The sequence below is a fragment of the Mytilus trossulus genome, chromosome 6 (assembly GCF_036588685.1).
Source record: "Mytilus trossulus isolate FHL-02 chromosome 6, PNRI_Mtr1.1.1.hap1, whole genome shotgun sequence".
NCBI classification, from domain to species: Eukaryota; Metazoa; Mollusca; class Bivalvia; order Mytilida; family Mytilidae; genus Mytilus; species Mytilus trossulus.
This window is the reverse complement of record NC_086378.1, coordinates 90,698,072-90,718,584: the sequence shown is the minus strand read 5'-3', so window position 1 is coordinate 90,718,584 and position 20,513 is coordinate 90,698,072. Positions and strand designations below refer to the sequence as shown.

The 20,513-nt window shown below is 32.0% G+C and overlaps 1 protein-coding gene across 12 annotated transcripts in view; it reads left to right on the top strand.

Moving 5' to 3' along the window:
- LOC134722203 (kinesin-like protein KIF28) overlaps positions 1 to 20,513 on the top strand; it is a 75,728-nt gene that overhangs the window by 16,840 nt on the left and 38,375 nt on the right. For 10 of the 12 annotated variants that reach the window (XM_063585796.1, XM_063585798.1, XM_063585800.1 and 7 more), the window contains exon 7: positions 15,707 to 15,785. In XM_063585796.1, the coding sequence (XP_063441866.1) occupies positions 15,707 to 15,785 (79 nt within the window). Of the gene's footprint in view, positions 1 to 15,706; positions 15,786 to 16,185; positions 16,233 to 17,484; positions 17,546 to 20,513 lie in introns of those variants that run through there. The other 2 variants (XM_063585808.1, XM_063585807.1) reach the window with 2 other exon arrangements.

Sequence of the window (20,513 nt, the reverse complement as noted above, 5' to 3'; positions counted from 1 at the left end):
AATTGAATAATTGGGGTTCCTTGATATGCCGAATCTAACTGTGTATGTAGATTCTTAATTTTTGGTCCCGTTTTCAAATTGGTCTACATTAAGGTCCAAAGGGTCCAAAATTAAAATTAGTTTGATTTTAACAAAAATTATAACCATGGAGTTCTTTGATATGCTGAATCTAAAAATGTACTTAGATTTTTTATTATTGGCCCAGTTTTCAAGTTGGTCCAAATCGGGGTCCAAAATTAAACTTTGTTTGATTTCATCAAAAATTGAATAATTGGGGTTCTTTGATATGCCAAATCTAACTGTGTATGTAGATTCTTAATTTTTGGTCCCGTTTTAAAATTGGTCTACATTAAAGTCCAAAGGGTCCAAAATTAAACTAAGTTTGATTTTAACAAAAATTGAATTCTTGGGCCTCTTTGATATGCTGAATCTAAACATGTACTTAGATTTTTGATTATGGGCCCAGTTTTCAAGTTGGTCCAAATCAGGATCCAAAATTATTATATGAAGTATTGTGCAATAGCAAGAAATTTTCAATTGCACAGTATTCAGCAATAGCAAAAAATCTTTAATTGCACAGTGTTGTGCAATAGCAAATATTTTCAATTGCACAGTATTGCACAATAGCAAGAAATATCTAATTGCACAATATTGTGCAATAGCAAGAAATTCCAATTGGATTTCAATTGGAGTTATCTCTCTTTGTCCAGAATAGTAGTTGAATCAACTTAAATCATTGTTTTATACAATATACAATGTATATTCACTTTTACTACCAACTGATAGATTAAAACAATCTTTACAGTGATAACAAGCACTTTTTTTACATTTTAATATTTTATGATGTATTTAAATGAGTAGTTATTGTTGCAAACTTCATTAGAAATTTGAATTGAGATCAGTTTTGAAATAAGGGAAAGTGGGATGTGAAAAAAAAATTGGGGCGTAAATTTTTTTCATTTCAGATTTCATAAATAAAAAGAAAATTTCTTCAAACATTTTTTTGAGAGGATTAATATAACAGCATAGTGAATTGCTCAAAGGCAAAATTTTTTTTTAAGTTCATTAGACAACATTCATTCTGTGTCAGAAACCTATGCTGTGTCAACTATTTAATCATAATCCAAATTTAGAGCTGAATCCAGCTTGAATGTTGTGTCCATACTTGCCCCAACCGTTCAGGGTTCAACCTCTGCGGTTGTATAAAGCTGCGCCCTGCGGAGCATCTGGTTTTCATTGTTACCATAAGGATATAAGTCCATTAAAAATCCTTTGATACAGCCTTTTTATATTTTCCGTTTTTCCCACTTTTTACCCTTGTTGATATTTCCTTCAAGTTTATTGTCATTGTTAGGCAGTGTTTTATTTGGATACAATGTGTCTATAGATTTGTTGACTATTTTCAAACTTTCTGCTCCAGTTGATATTTCCTTCAGGTTTATACTCCCTACCTTACTCTATTGTCATTGTAAGACAGTGTTTTATGGAAGCACTTTATAGTGTTTTGATTCTTAAGAATTATATCTTCCTTAGTAATACTAATAAACATTGTTAATTATTAATTAATTCTCATTTACTGGTGTGAAATACCAATCAATATCTTAATCCTTCATAAAAATCTATAACTGGGACCTCAGCTGATATTTCAGACCGACAGGTTTTTCACATTTAAATATTGGCTTTAAATTATCATAGAATTCATTCCTCATTGATTTCATTAAAATATATTTTTGTTGTCTGAAACAGCATTGATTTTTAAACTGAACAGCTTTAGTTAGACAATAGAGAGTATGTTAGGGAAAGCTCTTTCAATATCTTTTCCAGCTGAGTTGTTTATTGTTGTTGTTACGATGGTAGTTATATCTCACTGTTGAAATGTCAGTAGTATTGAATATCAAAATTGAAACTTTTAAGGATACAAAACAAGGAAATTCTATTATCAATCAAATTTTTTCCCATTTCTTGGTTTTATTTAGAAATGGTGTAGATGATATAGGTAGCAAATTCAATCTGTTATGTGACTTTTGTTTCATAAGCTAATTAAGATGCCTTTACTAAGCCAGGAATATAACAGTTGTCATCCATTATTTTGATGTGTTTGAGCTCAATATTTTTGTGATACTGCTTTTTACCATTTTACATGTGCTCTGTTGTTTGTAAACATTGCTCTGCTGTAGACCTGTTGACTTTTTTTGTGATTATATGTCTTCTGTTAACAGATCTTTTTATGACCCATTTATGGGCATTATGTTTCCTGGTCTGTGGGTCAATTTGTCCATCCGTTCGTCCTTCCGCTCATCCCGCTTCAGGTTAAAGTTTTTGGTCAAGGTAGTTTTTGATGAAGTTGAAGTCCAATCAACTTGAAACTTAGTACACATGTTTCTTATGATATGAATTTTCTAATTTCAATGCCAAATCAGAGATTTTCACCCATTTTCATTAAATGCTATACTAACGCTGTTATTTGAAACCTATACACAGAAATGTTGCATTAGCAGAAGTAACATGGGTATCACTGAATGAGCAGGAACTGTTGACCCTTCAGGAGCACATGAGGTCACCCTGCTTATTTATCACACTATCCTAGCAGAGGGGCTTGTGTTAACCTTGTTCTATCTTTATGTCCATATAAAATTGAGAAAGGAAATGGGGAATGTGTCAAAGCCACAAAAACCCAACCATAGTGCAAACAACAGCTGAAGGCCACCAATGGGTCTTTAATGTAGGGAGAAACTCCCTCACCCGTAAGCGTCCTTCAAAAATATGTATACTGGTAAAGTGATAATTAAACTCATCATAAATACCAGTACTAACTTTAGAATATACGCCAGACACGTTTTTCGTCTACAAAAGACTCATCAGCGATGCTCGAATCCAAAAAAGTTAAAAAGGCCAAATAAAGTATGAAGTTGAAGAGCATTGAGAACCAAAATTCCTAAAAGTTTCGCCAAATACAGCTAAGGTAATGGATGGATGTCATACTAAACTCCGGAATTATACACAAGAAACTAAAATTAAAAATCATAAAAGACTTACAAAGGCCAGAGGCTCCCGACTTGGGGCAGGTGCAAATTTGCCATGGGGTTAAACATTTGTATAAAGCTACATATAAAATAGAAGATGTGGTATGATTGCCAATGAGACAACTATCCACAAAAGACCAAAAATAACACAAACATTAACAACTATAGGTCACCGTACGGCCTTCAACAATGAGCAAAGCCCATACTGCATAGTCAGCTATAAAAGGCCCCAATAAGACAATGTAAAACAATTCAAACGAGAAAACTAACAGCCTTAATTAAGTAAAAAAATTAATGAAAAACAAATATGTAACACATAAACAAACGACAACCACTGAATTACAGGCTCCTGACTTCGGAAAGGCACATACATAAATAATGTGGCAGGGTTAAACATGTTAGTGGGATCCCAACCCTCCCCTAACCTGAGACAGTGGTATAACAGTACAACATAAGAACGAACTATAAAAATCAGTTGAAAAAGGCTTTACTCATTAGATAGACAAAAATACATGGTTTTCCCGTTTTAATGGTTTTACACTAGTAATTTTGGGCCCTATATAGCTCGTTGTTCGGTGTGAGTCAAGGCGTCATGTTGAAGGCTGTACATTAGTTTAAACAATATTTATTCAGATAAATTCATCATGATACGATATAATACAAATATATTCAGGATTCAGAAACAAGCAATTTGCTTTTACAAATCTGTCTCCTTTACAAAAATAATACACTTATTGAACAATACATAAAATATATAACTGGCATGCTCTGTAATAAATATATGAAGATGAAAAAGGTGAAAGAAGAATAAGAAGAAAAAAAAATTATTGAGAAAAAAATAAAAAATAAATAAAAATAAACATGAATTATTGTACTGTATACAGTGTGAAATGCTTTGGTTCCTAATGAGTGACGAAGCATTAACATCAAGGGTTAAAACGTTTACTTTTAAAAATATATTTCTGCACCAAACTAAATAAAAGACTATTTTGCTCATCTGAGAGTACCGTTGATCCAAAAAGCAAAGTTGTTGTGTTAACTTGGACAGGAAGAACTGAAACAGAATCTAATAGTTCTTGTCTTAAATTAGTATATAAAGGGCAAGATAACAGGAAGTGAGAATTTGTTTCTACATCACCACAACGACAATTTGGAGAGTCTACTAAGTTACGAAGGAAAAAGTGAGAATTCAATGAACTTGAATCCATTCTTAAGCGAGCATGAAGAATTTGACCAAAACGATGTCCTATATAATAATACGCTGGGATCTTACTATTTTGGGTACTAATTTGTTTATGAATAATGATAGAGATTCACATTTTCTTATGTTTAAGTTAAGAGTGTTCCATAGTTTTGTTGTTGCAGGGATGAAATATTCAGAATATAAACGGGTCCGTGTGTTGACTTGTGAAATATTATTTCTCTGTCTTGTATTATGATCATGCCTAGTGCCTACTGAATCAGGTAATAAGTCTCTTAAATACTCTGGAGTTTTATTATTCAAAATTTTGTGATACTGAGTTAGGCTGTACATTGACCTATAATGATTTTCTTTTTTTAATTGTTATTTGGATGGAGAGTTGTCTCATTGGCACTCACACCACATCTTCCTATATCTATGTATAAATTTGTACAAAAGTTTCTTTCATAGCATATGTCTGTCCATACATCCCTAATTTTTTTTCTGTTCCCTAACTTTAGTTTTCCTTTACAAAATGTTATAAAACTTATACACAATACTTTAAATATTATAGATCAAGATCTAATTTGGGTAGTATACATTCCTTTATGATATTAATCAAGTTAGGGCATCATCTGTGTCCAACAGACACATTCACCATTTCTTTATTTTCTTTTTTCTTTTCATTGTTTTTCTATCTTTCATCAGCTGATGGTTTTCTTTGCTTACCCTGGTAAAATAGTTTTTCATTTTCATATAAACATTAAAATAGAATCATATTTAGATTGCTACGAAAGAAACTTTTCTACAAATGTTTAAATACATGTATGTGCTTCCAAATGTTTCGGCTTTAGCAATTCTAAAGAATGTAGATCTATAAAAGCGTTGCTTGAAATTTATGAAGTGTTATCATTTGGTATGATACAGAATGTTGTTTACTGTACATTTAAAACCATCAAGTTAGAAAAAAGCTACATATTATTATTTTTTACAAATGACTAGAAAATAAAACTTTTAGTTCATTTTGGGTATCTAAATTTGCTTAGTTTGAGTTTTCAAATATAAATAAAACACAGTGACCAAATTATTTATTATACTTTTTTATTGATAAGATTTTAAGTACAAAATGTATATGTATGGCTAACTTTATGTTAGCTTTAAAGCATGAATCATATCAGAGTTCAAAGTCCTAATCCACAGTTTATTGTTTTTATCAATACTAAGACTGTAAGGGCGGATAATACCTATATCTGTAACTACCTTACATATAATTAACTCCCCTGTAGGACTTAATACATGTAGAGCATGATTGATTGAGTCAGTAACTATCACCATATCTGTAGAGGTTACTGCTATATCACTGGGATAAAACTTATCAAAACTACCATTATAAATCCATTTGAGCTGTCCCCCTTTATTTATCCCTACCACTCTGGCTTGACCATCAAAAACATAATTTACGTAATTTAAGTAGTCTACTACATATATGTATTTATTGTTAGAACAGATTTTGGCTGGCCATGTGAACAGCCTCTGATTGTCTGTATCATACTCATAGGTATGTAGTATGACTCCCTTCTGGTTTATCTGTACAACTTTTCCTTCATTGTCATTTGTAATCCTATATCCTGAATCATCACTTAATCCTACAAATATTTCATTTTGTTTACTGACATGAATACCTAATGTATCTAATGGAGCAAATGACTTATAAGTCTTCAGTTGACCATCTTGGGTATAAAGTTTTAAATCCTGTTTCATTGAAGATATCAATAAATCTCCATTGTCCATCAATGTCATGTCATATACGGGCAATTCTACTCTTCTTTTGATTGTGAATTTGTCTTTCTCTAATGTTATGTTTAGTAAGACACTGATATTTCCCATGAAAGCATCATTTTCATCACACTTTATTAATTTAAAATCAGAACCTGGGAAAGGAGTTTCAAGTTTATAGTTTTGAACAAGTTGTAAAATTGGAATGTCATAAAGCTTTCCAAAAAGATCACTGGTAGGTTTGTTTGATAGTCTTCCTGGTATGAATTTCCTTCTCTTTATTTCTATATTTTTAACTGTTTTATCTAGCATTGATTTGTCTAGAGAATTACTGGTAATAAAAATACCAGAAGCAGATGAAGAACTTAGAGTTTGGTCCAGCTGACTTTTCCTCTGCTCTAGTCCATCTTTTCTTTGTCGCACAGAGGTTAACTCTGTATTGATTTGGTCCTCTGTGGGTTTCCACTGTTTATCTAGATCTGATAAAAGACCATCAGCATATTTTACAATGTTATCTTTAATTTTTATAATTTTCTGTCTATTTTCTGAATATTGTTTATTTCCTTCAGTCAGCATCTTTTGCAAATCTTCTTCCTTCTCCCTGAAATGAGGAATGTCTGATTCAATTTTGTGACGTGTATCTTTTATTATTTTCAGTTTCTCATCATAAACTTTATCCAGTTTACAAAAATCATGATTTTTATGATCTTTGACCAAACAATCAGAACACACTGACCTTTCACAGTTTTTACAATACAATACACATTTCTGTTCACTATGTAGTGTACAGGTCAGTTTATCTAAGTCCACTTTACGACTGGCTTCTACAGCATCTTCACTGCCACAGTCTGACAGATTAATAACATGATGTTTATTTGACAATGTTATTTTTGAATGAATCCGTGAATTACAAAGTTGACACAGAAATAAATTACAGTTAATACATTTCCATTCAATAGAAGATTCCTCACAAAATTGACAAATGGAAACAGTCTGTGCTTTGTGTAAAGAATCAGAAAAGTTGGCCATCATCTATCCATGAGTGGTATAGTGAATTTGAAACATAAATTGTCAAAATTATAAATTTGATTAGTAAAAGTCTGATATAGATAATTTAAGGCCATGCTAGGTTAATAGTTTCTGTTTTTTTATGTGTCCATTTTAGATTTGTTTCAATTGTAATCATAGAAATTCAGGAAACTTTAAAAAAAAAAAGTCAAAACTCTCAATCTTCTGAATATGATATCATTAAAGCATCAGATGAATGACTACATTAATTATGTTGAAGTGGTGCTTAATAGTTATCAAAGGTACCAGGATTATAATTTAATACGCCAGACACATGTTTCGTCTATATAAGACTCATCAGTGACGCTCAGATCAAAACAGTTAAAAAGCCAAACAAGTACAAAGTTGAAGAGCATTGAGTACCCAAAATTCCAAAAAGTTATGCCAATATGGCTACAGTAAGCTTAAAAGAGGCGTTCAAACACAAAATCAAAAATAAAATCATTTTATTAAATCCCTGTCCAAATTGAATAACTTAGGATTTACATTGTTATGGCCTATTCATACTTATATAAAGTTGTACAAAGTGAAATGATGATAAAGTCCAAAGATAATATTTAGGTAAACATAAGGTGATGTTATGATTTCCAATGAAACAACTTTATAATAAACCCGAGTTCAAATGAAGTGAATTGATGAAGGTCATCATATGGCCATTAATAATGAGAAAACCCATAGTCTCATACCTTGTAAATCCAGCATTAAAAGTCAGCCATCAAATATGAAATACAAATCTAATAAGAAAACTAATGGACTTAATACAATTAAACAATTACAATGCAGACATGAACCAACAAAAGCTACTGAATTACAGGCTCCTGACATGAGACTGGCACAATACTGAAAGTGGCAGTGTTAAAGTCATGTGTGAGCACTCAACCCTCCTCACACCATGGACTGGGTGTAACAGCATAACAGAAGAACAAACTGTTCTAGATTCTTGGCCCTTATGATCCTATTTATACATGAATGATTAAGTCATATAGTATCTACCTGTTCCACTCCAAATGTTGACTAGTTTGCCCAGTTATCTGCTGTTGATATGTGTTTGTAATTGAAAGTCTGCTGTTGACATGTTGACGTTGTGTTTGAAATTACATGTTGTGTCCTAACTCAGGAACTGATGAGTCTAATGAAGACGAAATGCGCATCTGGCGTACTAAATTATAATCCTGGTACTGTGAAAGTACTTTAATTCGTGGGTATCAATTTTTATGGTTTGAGGAAAATTTACATGTTCATGGGTTTTTAAATTCGTGGATTTTAGTTTTTTAAAAATAAAAAATAAATGAAATTAAATCCAGGTTACAAATAGTCTGGATTAAGGAAATTGCAAAGTAAACATTGATCCTGTAAATTGAAGTGATAACACTAATTAACCCATGATAAAGTGATCAACAGATTAAAGACCATTGAAGGTGTTAATTAGGCCATAAACATGTCACCTAAAGAAAACAGTAACATAAACAAAATTAATGCTATAAACTTTTCTTGAATTGACAAATAATTCTTACCAAATCAAACCAAGTATGAAATTATAATTTCCCATATGTACGAGAACTACAATGATATTAAATGAGCACTTTATCATACTAGCATATCAATACTGGAAATTTGACTTATTTGAAATATTTTTGAGAGAAGTAAAAGATCAAAAGTTGTACAGTTTAGGTATTAAAGATTAAATGGGTATAATCATGCATGCTGTTGTTGTTCTACGACTGCTATTAAAGAATTCTTAGATTTGGCGTTATTCAATATATTCTCTAGATCATATCAGTAATCAAACCTACCGATGGGGATCTCCCCATTTCTTGATTTGCTCAATGGTTGTTTTATTTCGTTGGACACTTAAATTCGTGGATACAGTCATCCACAAAAAACCACGAAAATTGGTACCCCACGAATAAAAGTACTTTCACAGTACTTTTGATAACTATTTAATAATTTAATAATTTTTAAAAATGTTAAGTATATATATGAGAATGGAAATGGGGAATGTGTCAAAGAGACAACAACCCGACCAAATAAAAAAACAACAGCAGAAGGTCACCAGCAGGTCTTCAATGTAGCGAGAAATTCCCGCCCCTAAACAAATATATATACTAGTTCAGTGATAATGAATACTAATTTCCAAATAAATAAATATATCAAACTTATATTATGTAAGCTTCAAAGCATGAATAATGATGTTAAAGTCCAACTAAATATTTCACAAAATCATTAGAAAATGTTTATTTTTGGATACTACATATTTGCTTGCTTTTTTTCTCAAAGTATGAGTAAAACAGATAACAGTAAGTTTTTGTTCTTACAATATACAGAACTGTCAATATCTCAGTTTTAAAGCATGATAATTTGAGTTCCAAGTTCCAAGTTTCAATCCATATTTTATCATCCTTACTAATACTAATTCTGAAAGGCTTGGTTATACCTATATCTGTGACTACCTTACAAACAATTAACTCCCCTGTAGGACTTAATACATGTAGAGCATGGTTGGTCGAGTCAGTAACTATAATTTTATGGTTAATGCAAATTATCATAGCATTCAATTATCTTAAAGGGGTATTCATTAACCTTCTTTTAACATGTTTAATAGGATCAAACTTGACATGTTAAAGATTTCATGTAAAGACATTATGGAATAAATATATATTATGATCATGAGATCATACTGCCTTGACCTCATACATATATAATGATTAAAGGTATATAGGTTGTGATAATCTGATTTGATAATATTGGTTATCATCATTTATTTATATGTTAAAAGAATGATTCAATGTCAAATTCTGCAACCTAACAACAAAATATCACCTGATGTACTTTTGTCGAAATTATCTTTTTGTTCTTTAAACACTAGAAGTGGGAGGTAGGAGTACCTCTTTCAGGACATTAGGATTAGATCACTTTGTCTGTGTGAATTTTGTTTTTATGGAAATAAGTGATCAATGTTTCAAGATATGGGAAAGTTTGTTTTTTCGTGAAATGGAGATTACACTCTGCCGCTCCTCCTAAGAAGTGGTTCTTCAGCATACAATTAATGTTACTCAGAATCCTTAGACATCTCAATGTGCCCACATCAACTGTCATTAAAAGTGTTATGTCATCAACTAGTCCCTTTCTATGCGTTTGTTTTTGTTACAGTTCAATGTTCTGTTCTGTTGTTTTCCTCTTATAGTTAATGTGTTCGTTTGTTTTTTTTACAGTTCAATGTTTCTGTTCTGTTGTTCTCCTCTTATAATTAATGTGTTTACCCCAGTTTTGGTTTGTGTCCTGTATTTGTTTTCTGTTAGTTGATTTGTGACTATTGAACAGAAGTATACCGCTGTAATGCCTTTGTTGACATTAAATATGAACATTTCATTTTCCTTTGTTTGTTGGAGTTCAGTTTAAAATGTTTTCTATGCCCTAACAAATCTAACTTAGAGTAAAAATGCTTCAGAGGATGTATCACATACATACTTCATTTAGAATGAATAATTACATGAAGAATAACCTGTAGCAACATGCCTTTATAACATTATATTCAAGCAGGGAAATCATTGTAGTCCCATGGACACATTTTCAGTTGATTCCTTTTGTTATTGTGATATCTATCATTCTTCTTTTGGTATGATGTACTGTTGATTCATTATTATTCGTTGGATACCAATTTTCGTGGGTTTTGTGGGTAAAGGTGGACCATGAATTCCAATGTTCAACGAATATCCTATTTTCAATAGGCTTTCTTTACACAGATCTACAAAACCATGAAATCAAATATCCATGATTATGCAAGTTTTCAGCAATCCACGAAAATTGATACCCACGAAAATAAATGAATCCACAGTATATAAGAACAACAAAAGCGTCAAATTGAAAAAAGAAAAACAACTCATCTGATTATCTCTCAGTTTAAGAATAAGAAAAGTAATGAAATAGGCTAAATGATAAAAGCTGGTTAATTTTAGGGGGGATTGGTTCAAGATTTGTTTTGTTGGTATTTACAAAACATAAATAAAACAAAAAGTATTACATTAAAGATTTTTACTGATAACATTTAGTATGTCAGCTTTAAAGCATGAATCCTGTTTTTTTAACTTTCAACTTCTTAGTATGGTACATGTCCTTGTTTTCAAAGTATGAGTAAAACAAGAAAACAAAGTTTTGCCAAATTTTTTAAATTAAAATTTACAGAACTATCAACATGATCAATATCTCAGTTTTAAAGCATGAATCTTTGAGTTCCAAGTTGCAATCCATATTTCGTCATCCTTACCCATACTTATACTGTAAGGCTGGTTTATACCTATATCTTTGACTACCTTACAAACAATTAACTCTCCTGTAGGACTTAATACATGTAGAGCATGATTGATCGAGTCAGTAACTATCACCATATCTGTAGAGGTGACTGCTATATCACTGGGATGAAACTTTTTAAAACTACTATTATAAATCCCTTGGAGTTGTCCCCCTTTATCTATTACCACCACTCTCCCTGATCGATGCCAAATATAACTTAGATAATCTAAAACACCTATATAATCTACTACATATATGTATTGATTGTTAGTACAGATTCTGGTTGGCCATGTGAACAGCCTCTTATTGTCTGTACCATAATCATAAGTGTGTAGCTGAATTCCTTTCTTGTTTATCTGAACAACTTTTCTGACACTATCTTCTGTAGGATTTGTCATATCTCCTGATTCACCTAATCCTACAAATATTTCATTTTGTTTATTTACATGAACGCCTAGTGTATATAAAGTAGAGAAACACTTATAAGTCTTCATTTGACCATCTTTGGTATACAGTTTTAAATCCTGTTCCATGGATGATATCAGTATATCTCCATTGTCCATCAATGTCATGTCAAACAATGGTAGTTTTACTTCTTTTTCACCATGTTCTTGCTTCATTCTGTCCTTCTCTACTGGAACTTTCTGTAAAAATTTCCTTCCAAAACTTCCTATGAAGGCAGTATTGTCCTCACACTTTATAAAGTTACTGCAGACATCCAAATTTGTATGGTAGCTTTGCACCAATTGAAAATCTGGAACTTTGAAAACAGATCCAAAGAGAACACTGATTGGTTGATATGTACATTTTCCTGGTATGAATTTTCTTTGATATAATTCTATAGGTGCAAAAGTTTTATCTGGCATTGATTTATCTAGACAATTACTGGTTACAAAAATATCAATAGCATAATGGGATTTCAGTGATTGTTCCAACTGACTATTCCTCTCCTCCAATCCATCTTTTCTTTGTTTCACAGAGTCCAATTCCTTCTTAATAGTGTCCTCTGTGGGTATCCACTGCTTGTCTAGATCTGATAAAAGGCCATCGGCATACTTTACAACATCATCTTTAAATTCTATAGTTTTCTCTTTGATTTCTATTATTTTCTCTCTGTTTTCTGTATATTGTTTGTTTCCATCAGCTAAAGCCTGTTCCAGGTTTTCCTCCTTACTTTGGAAAAACAGAATGCCGGATTTAATTTCTTGTTTCATATCCTTAATCATTTTCAGTTTGTTATCATAAACATGATTCATTTTACAAAAATCATGATAATCATGATTTTTATGATCTTGAATCATACAATCAGAACACACAGACCTATCACAGTCATTACAATATAATACACATTTCTCTTCACTGTGTATTGTACAACATTGTTTGAATAAGTCCAATTTACGACTGGTTTCGAAATCATAATCACTGCCACAGTCTTCCAGATTAATAGCTATATGGTCTTTTAATAGTGCAATATTTGTATGAATTCTAGAATTACAAAGTTTACAGAGAAACAAATTACAGTTGATACACTTCCATTTAATTTCAGAAGATTCTTTACAAAATTCACAAACAGAAAAAGTCTGTGCATCTTCTGCAGATACATTAGCCATGATATGATGATCAATGTCTGAGTTAACTGAGTTTATGTTAATTTTACACTTTTGTAAATTAAGTCAAACAAAAACATTGTTGATAATATATATTTGTCTAATAACATGCTGATATAGATAATTTAAGATAATATGTCCTTACATGGTACAGATGGGATGATATTATATGTGTGTTGTTTAACCATATCTGTCCCAGATTCAGAACCTTGTCAGGACTTGTTTTTTTTGTTCAGCAGTGTTTTAAAACAACATTTTATGTATCTGACAGGCTGAATTTACCTTTAACTAAACTCAATGCAATAGAGGTGTGATACAACCATTGATTTCCCCCTATTAGTCTTTGTTAAATTTGCAGTGTAGAATTTATCTTTGTTTCAAATAAAGAAATACTTGGCATGAGTAAAGTTTTATCCTGTCCAGTACTATAGAAAAAAATTCACATAACATTTCATTGCATATAAGAAAATAACCATCACTGGAAGTTAAGCAATCAAATTTCTCCCCTTATTTTATCTGTGTACAAGGTTCAGTCACCATGTTACCTCAAGATTACAAAATATTCTATAGAAATCCCAAATAAAAAAATAAGGGTGCTTTGAAATACCCAAGACATATGTTTATGACACAGAAATCTTTTACTGCATTAAAATGAAGAATTAATTACCTACAACTGTCAAATTCGAAGGGAATATTTTTTTCTTACCTATTTTTGTATACAACCGGATGTGACGTACCATGATTTTGTGGTATTACATCTAAACACTCCTGTTACTAATACATAGTACAGACTGATACCTATTATGAAATTTCCAATCAAAGGGTTTTCAAAGCTGAGTACTTCCAAAGATAAAGACAAAAAATAATGTAAGGTTACCAGTAGTCTGTTTTAAGGGCATACGATACAGTTTTGATCCTGTATTTACAAGTTTCGTGAAAATTTGCATATAGGCTATTTTTTACCTGATTAAATCAAATATGTAATAAAAAATATACCTTCATGTGCTACTTTTTGAGTAAAATAAGGTCGAAATTTTGTATATTTGCTCAAAATTCAGATTTGTGGCCGTAATTTCATTTAAAGAAAGACATAACTTTTTTGTTATAAAAGATAAACACAAAATGTTTTTTGTTAAATAATAGGTAATTTATGTATTTTATAAGTATCATAAAAAAAAATGCATTTTTTATTCAGAAGTAACTCATATTCATCAAATGTTCATGAATTTAGGAAAATATGTCATTTTTTTCTGCATGTTAATCAAAATTAAAAAAAATCCTCTATTTACAGTTTTATAAAATTTGGGTCACATAATCTCCCTGCAAAATGAAACAAATTGCTGTTTTGAAAAATAGGGGTCCATGAACTCGTTTTCAAATTAAATCAGTTTGAATGATAGAAATCAGTCGAAAAATGCATCTTTTCCCAATATGTCACAGTTTGACATCGTGAAAATAACATTTTACGTTATCAACGTCATTACCTCCCCCTGTAACTGTATTGTATGCCCTTAAGTAGAATTTGCTTTTGAAGGTTTGGATGCTATCAACAGTAGCACTATTTTCCATTGAAAGTTTCTAATATATTTATTGTCATATGAACATGAAGTTGTTTGAGAGAAAGAATAAAGCAAATGAAACAAAGGAATAACCTTTCCATTGTAAGAAATAAACAATTGAGACAATATTAGTCTCCAATTAATGATAGTATCTCTCAACTGATCAGAGTCATAAATATATGTCTGTAGAATGAGATGCTGCAAAAAGTAAGATAAAAAAATATACCAAACTCTGAGGAAAATTCAAACTGAAAGTACCTAATCAAATGGCAAAATCAAAAGCTCAAACACATCAAGCGAATGGATAGCAACTGTCATATTCCTGACTTGGCAAAGGCATTTTCTTATGTAGAAGATTGGTGAATTAAACCTGGTTTATAGCTAGCTAAACCTCTAACATACAAATCTATTATGTTGTCACATTAGTGTGTGAACAAAACAGACAATTAATAGGTATTTTGTGTTGTTAAGTATATCTGTTTGTCAAGACTTGATAGCCAATGCTATAATTCATTAGGTTCAGTTTCTTAAATCTTACAGAGACATATATACATATGTGTATATATGTATGTCTCTGAATCTTATAAATATGCTGTCATGTAACTTTGGGTTACTTTATTACATGAATTTAATCTGGAGAATTTAACAAATTCTCCCTTCATGCAAAAATCTCAGGAAGACCTACAGTGTCTGCATTATACAATTAATTGCTGGTCAGAGTTTAGATAAGTACATTCTGAAAAAATCAAAAACATAAAATTTCATTCTCAAATTTAATTTGTAGTAATAAATCATATGGGGAAGAACCACCGACTCCAAACTAAAGGTGGTCACTTTGACCTACATTTTCTTAACATGATCAAAACTATTTTGAAATTATTAAGGAACTAAGGTTTCAACTCCCTCATGCCAAGTTGACTTTAGATGAATTTGGCTATTTACTTTAGGTATTTTTGACATACAGCTCTTCAACGGTTTCGGTACTTATACATCCCTCGGATTTTAAATGTTTGGCTCTGAGTGTTCCTGATGAAGGTAAATCAGAAAAGCGCTTCGGACGCAAGAAACTATAAAGGTGTTGTTTTCAATTTTGTTTAGTTCAATATGCTCTCCCATGGGTACTAGAAATGAGGTCTAAAAGTACTCCTCTTTTTTGTTTATTCATGTGATACATAAAATAAAGATTTATTTGTTGTTTTGTAGGTTACAACTGTTCATTGTTTGCCTATGGACAGACTGGGTCAGGGAAGTCTTACTCAATGGTGGGATATGGACCTAACAGGTAAATTTGCATTGAATTTTAACATTGTTTGCCTATGGACAGACTGGGTCAGGGAAGTCTTACTCAATGGTGGGATATGGACCTAACAGGTAAATTTGCATTGAATTTTAACATTGTTTGCCTATGGACAGACTGGGTCAGGGAAGTCTTACTCAATGGTGGGATATGGACCTAACAGGTAAATTTGCATTGAATTTTAACATTGTTTGCCTATGGACAGACTGGGTCAGGGAAGTCTTATTCGATGGTGGGATATGGACCTAACAGGTAAATTTGACATTGAATTTTAACATTGTTTGCCTATGGACAGACTGGGTCAGGGAAGTCTTACTCGATGGTGGGGTATGGACCTAACAGGTAAATTTGACATTGAATTTTAACATTGTTTGCCTAAGGACAGACTGGGTCAGGGAAGTCTTACTCGATGGTGGGATATGGACCTAACAGGTAAATTTGACATTGAATTTTAACATTGTTTGCCTATGGACAGACAGGGTCAGGTAAATTTGACATTGAATTTTAACATTGTTTGCCTATGGACAGACAGGGTCAGGGAAGTCTTACTCGATGGTGGGTTATGGACCTAACAGGTAAATTTGACATTGAATTTTAACATTGCTTGCCTATGGACAGACAGGGTCAGGGAAGTCTTACTTGATGGTGGGATATGGACCTAATAGGTAAATTTGACATTGAATTTTAACATTGTTTGCCTATGGACAGACAGGGTCAGGGAAGTCTTATTCAATGGTGGGGTATGGGCCTAACAGGTAAATTTGACATTGAATTTTAACGTTGTTTGCCTATGGACAGACAGGGTCAGGGAAGTCTTACTCGATGGTGGGTTATGGACCTAACAGGTAAATTTGACATTGAATTTTAACATTGTTTGCCTATGGACAGACTGGGTCAGGGAAGTCTTACTCGATGGTGGGATATGGACCTGACAGGTAAATTTGACATTGAATTTTAACATTGTTTGTCTATGGACAGACAGGGTCAGGGAAGTCTTACTCCATGGTGGGGTATGGACCTAACAGGTAAATTTGACATTGAATTTTAACATTGTTTGCCTATGGACAGACAGGGTCAGGGAAGTCTTACTCGATGGTGGGTTATGGACCTAACAGGTAAATTTGACATTGAATTTTAACATTGTTTGCCTATGGACAGACTAGGTCAGGGAAGTCTTACTCGATGGTGGGATATGGACCTGACAGGTAAATTTGACATTGAATTTTAACATTGTTTGTCTATGGACAGACTGGATCAGGGAAGTCTTACTCCATGGTGGGGTATGGACCTAACAGGTAAATTTGACATTGAATTTTAACATTGTTTGCCTATGGACAGACTGGTTCAGGGAAGTCTTACTCCATGGTGGGATATGGACCTAACAGGTAAATTTGACATTGAATTTTAACATTGTTTGCCTATGGACAGACTGGGTCAGGGAAGTCTTACTCAATGGTGGGATATGGACCTAACAGGTAAATTTTACATTGAATTTTAACATTGTTTGCCTATAGACAGACTGGGTCAGGGAAGTCTTACTCGATGGTGGGGTATGGACCTAACAGGTAAATTTGACATTGAATTTTAACATTGTTTGCCTATGGACAGACTGGGTCAGGGAAGTCTTACTCAATGGTGGGATATGGACCTAACAGGTAAATTTTACATTGAATTTTAACATTGTTTGCCTATAGACAGACTGGGTCAGGGAAGTCTTACTCGATGGTGGGGTATGGACCTAACAGGTAAATTTGACATTGAATTTTAACATTGTTTGCCTATGGACAGACTGGATCAGGGAAGTCTTACTTGATGGTGGGGTATGGACCTAACAGGTAAATTTGACATTGAATTTCAACATAAAAGCTTAAAGACCTTACATTTCTATATTAGAACATACTCACCACTTCTTGTCCAATGGGAAATCAGTGTTTTAATCCCTTCTAATTTTGATAGAACATGGCTTTCCATGCATATACAATGATAACTTTGAAATTTTTGAAAAACAGGCGTCTGGCATACTAATTTATAATCCTGGTACCTTTGATAACTATTTACACCACTGGGTCGATGCCACTGCTGGTGGACGTTTCGTCCCCGAGGGTATCACCAGCCCAGTAGTCAACACTTCGGTGTTGACATGAATATCAATAATTTGGTCATTTTTATAAATTTCCTGTTTACCAAACTTTGAAACTTTTGAAAAACTAAGTTTTTTTTTATTCCAGGCATAGATTACCTTAGTAGTATTTAGCACAAGTTTTTTGGAATTTTGGATCCTCAATGCTCTTCAACTTTGTACTTGTTTGGCTTTATAAATATTTTGATATGAGCTTCACTGATGAGTCTTATGTAGACGAAATGCGCGTCTGGGGTACTAAATAATAATCTTGGTACCTTTGATAACTATTATTCATGACCAGGCATCATCATCATCAGAGATAGTGGTAATTAGCTGTTATCAATTACATTTTAAAATATAATCTGAACTTATCAGTAATCATGCAATTTCTGATTACTTTAAATTATATTAATATTGATAACTAATGGAAATAGTAATAATAAAATAAACCAAAATAATTAAAATAGTATTCACTATGATTGATCATATGTTTCATATAACAAGTTTAGTATAACCAAGTTGGACATGTAGTGTTAAAAAATAGGACACGATACAAGAGGGACAGTCAAACTCATAAATAAACTGACAACGCCATGGATTAAAATAAAAAGACAAACAGACAAACAATAGTACACATGACACAACATAGAAAATTAAAGACTAAACAACACGAACCCCACCAAAAATTGGAGATGATCTCAAGTGCTCCGGAAGATTATTTGTCTTAAAATTTTCATTCAAAAGTGTGATTTATTTTGTAAACAGTTTTCTAAAGAAATTTACCTTTCCAAATGTTTCAATTTAGTTTAAACAATATTTTGTTATAACTATAGAAAATTCAATAGCATAGACTATTAAGGGAATTCTGTTCCATTTATTTTTAATTTGATGATCAACATAATGGAGCCTTCTAAATTATTCATTGAAATTTTATTCTTTAACAATTTGTTAACATTTTGAATTCTATAAATAATTTAATATGTGCTTTCTAACTATAGTTATTTAAAACAATTATGTACATTATGAATATAAACTACTTATGAATTTTTATATTGCAATTAAGACAATTAATTTTTAATACCCAAGGTCATGAAGATCGTACCTTTGTTTGTCAAAAATATTGAAGTAGTGATTATACCGGTAAAAACATATTTATGTAATATGTCAATTGTATCCCCATAGACAATTAAAATATGTAATTATTTTTTTATTATTTGTTCATGTTTTTAAGTTATTTGAAAATTTATGTCTTATCTATCATCTTGCACATCATTGATATTGCACTGCTCCTAGTTTATATTATTAATAAGATGAATAAATTTATATAAAAAACATGATTTTCACAAAAATTAGCTATTATTTTTGTCGATAACAAGTTTATTAAAAGTTCTTTGATATTACAATATACAATGTAATCATAAGTAATACTCATAAGAAAATTAATCTAAAGTATTTAATGGTACAATGTGTCTTTAAATTTTCATGCTATATCAATTCATTAGTTATGATTTTGACATATTGACAAACAAATTTATATATAGATACAAAACTTGTCAAAAAATAACAACAAAAAGACTAACATCAGTCAATAAGACACTATAAATAGAAAATTAACGACTATAAGCAACACAAACCCAACTGAATCCCTAAGGTCTTAAGGAAATTGGTAAACAGATCGTGCACCACATGTGGTACCCTTGGTTTTAATCATGATAAATATAAGTAGGGTAATAAGTATCATTCTATGATCATTACAACTGAGGAAATATAACAGTCAAAGTCAGTAACTCTATCAAGTTAACAACAGCAAATTCACAAATAGTTATCAAAAGTACCAGGATTATAATTTTATACGCCAGACGCGCGTTTCGTCTACATAAGACTCATTAGTGACGCTCAGATCAAAATAGTTAAAAAGCCAAACAAATACAAAGTTGAAGAGCATTGAGGACCCAAAATTCCAAAAAGTTGTGCCAAATACGGCTAAGGTAATCTACTCCTGGGGTAAGAAAATCCTTAGTTTTTCGAATAATTCAAAGTTTTGTAAACAGAAAATTTATAAAAATGCCCATATAATTGATATTCATGTCAACACCGAAGTGCTGACTACTGGGCTGGTGATACCCTCGGGGACGAAACGTCCACCAGCAGTGGCATTGACCCAGTGGTGTAAATAGTTATCAAAAGTACCAGGATTATAATTTTATACGCCAGACGCGCGTTTCGTCTACATAAGACTCATCAGTGACGCTCAGATCAAAATAGTTAAAAAGCCAAACAAATACAAAGTTGAAGAGCATTGAGGACCCAAAATTCCAAAAAGTTGTGCCAAATACGGCTAAGGTAATCTACTCCTGGGGTAAGAAAATCCTTAGTTTTTCGAATAATTCAAAGTTTTGTAAACAGAAAATTTATAAAAATGACCATATAATTGATATTCATGTCAACACCGAAGTGCTGACTACTGGGCTGGTGATACCCTCGGGGACGAAACGTCCACCAGCAGTGGCATTGACCCAGTGGTGTAAATAGTTATCAAAAGTACCAGGATTATAATTTTATACGCCAGACGCGCGTTTCGTCTACATAAG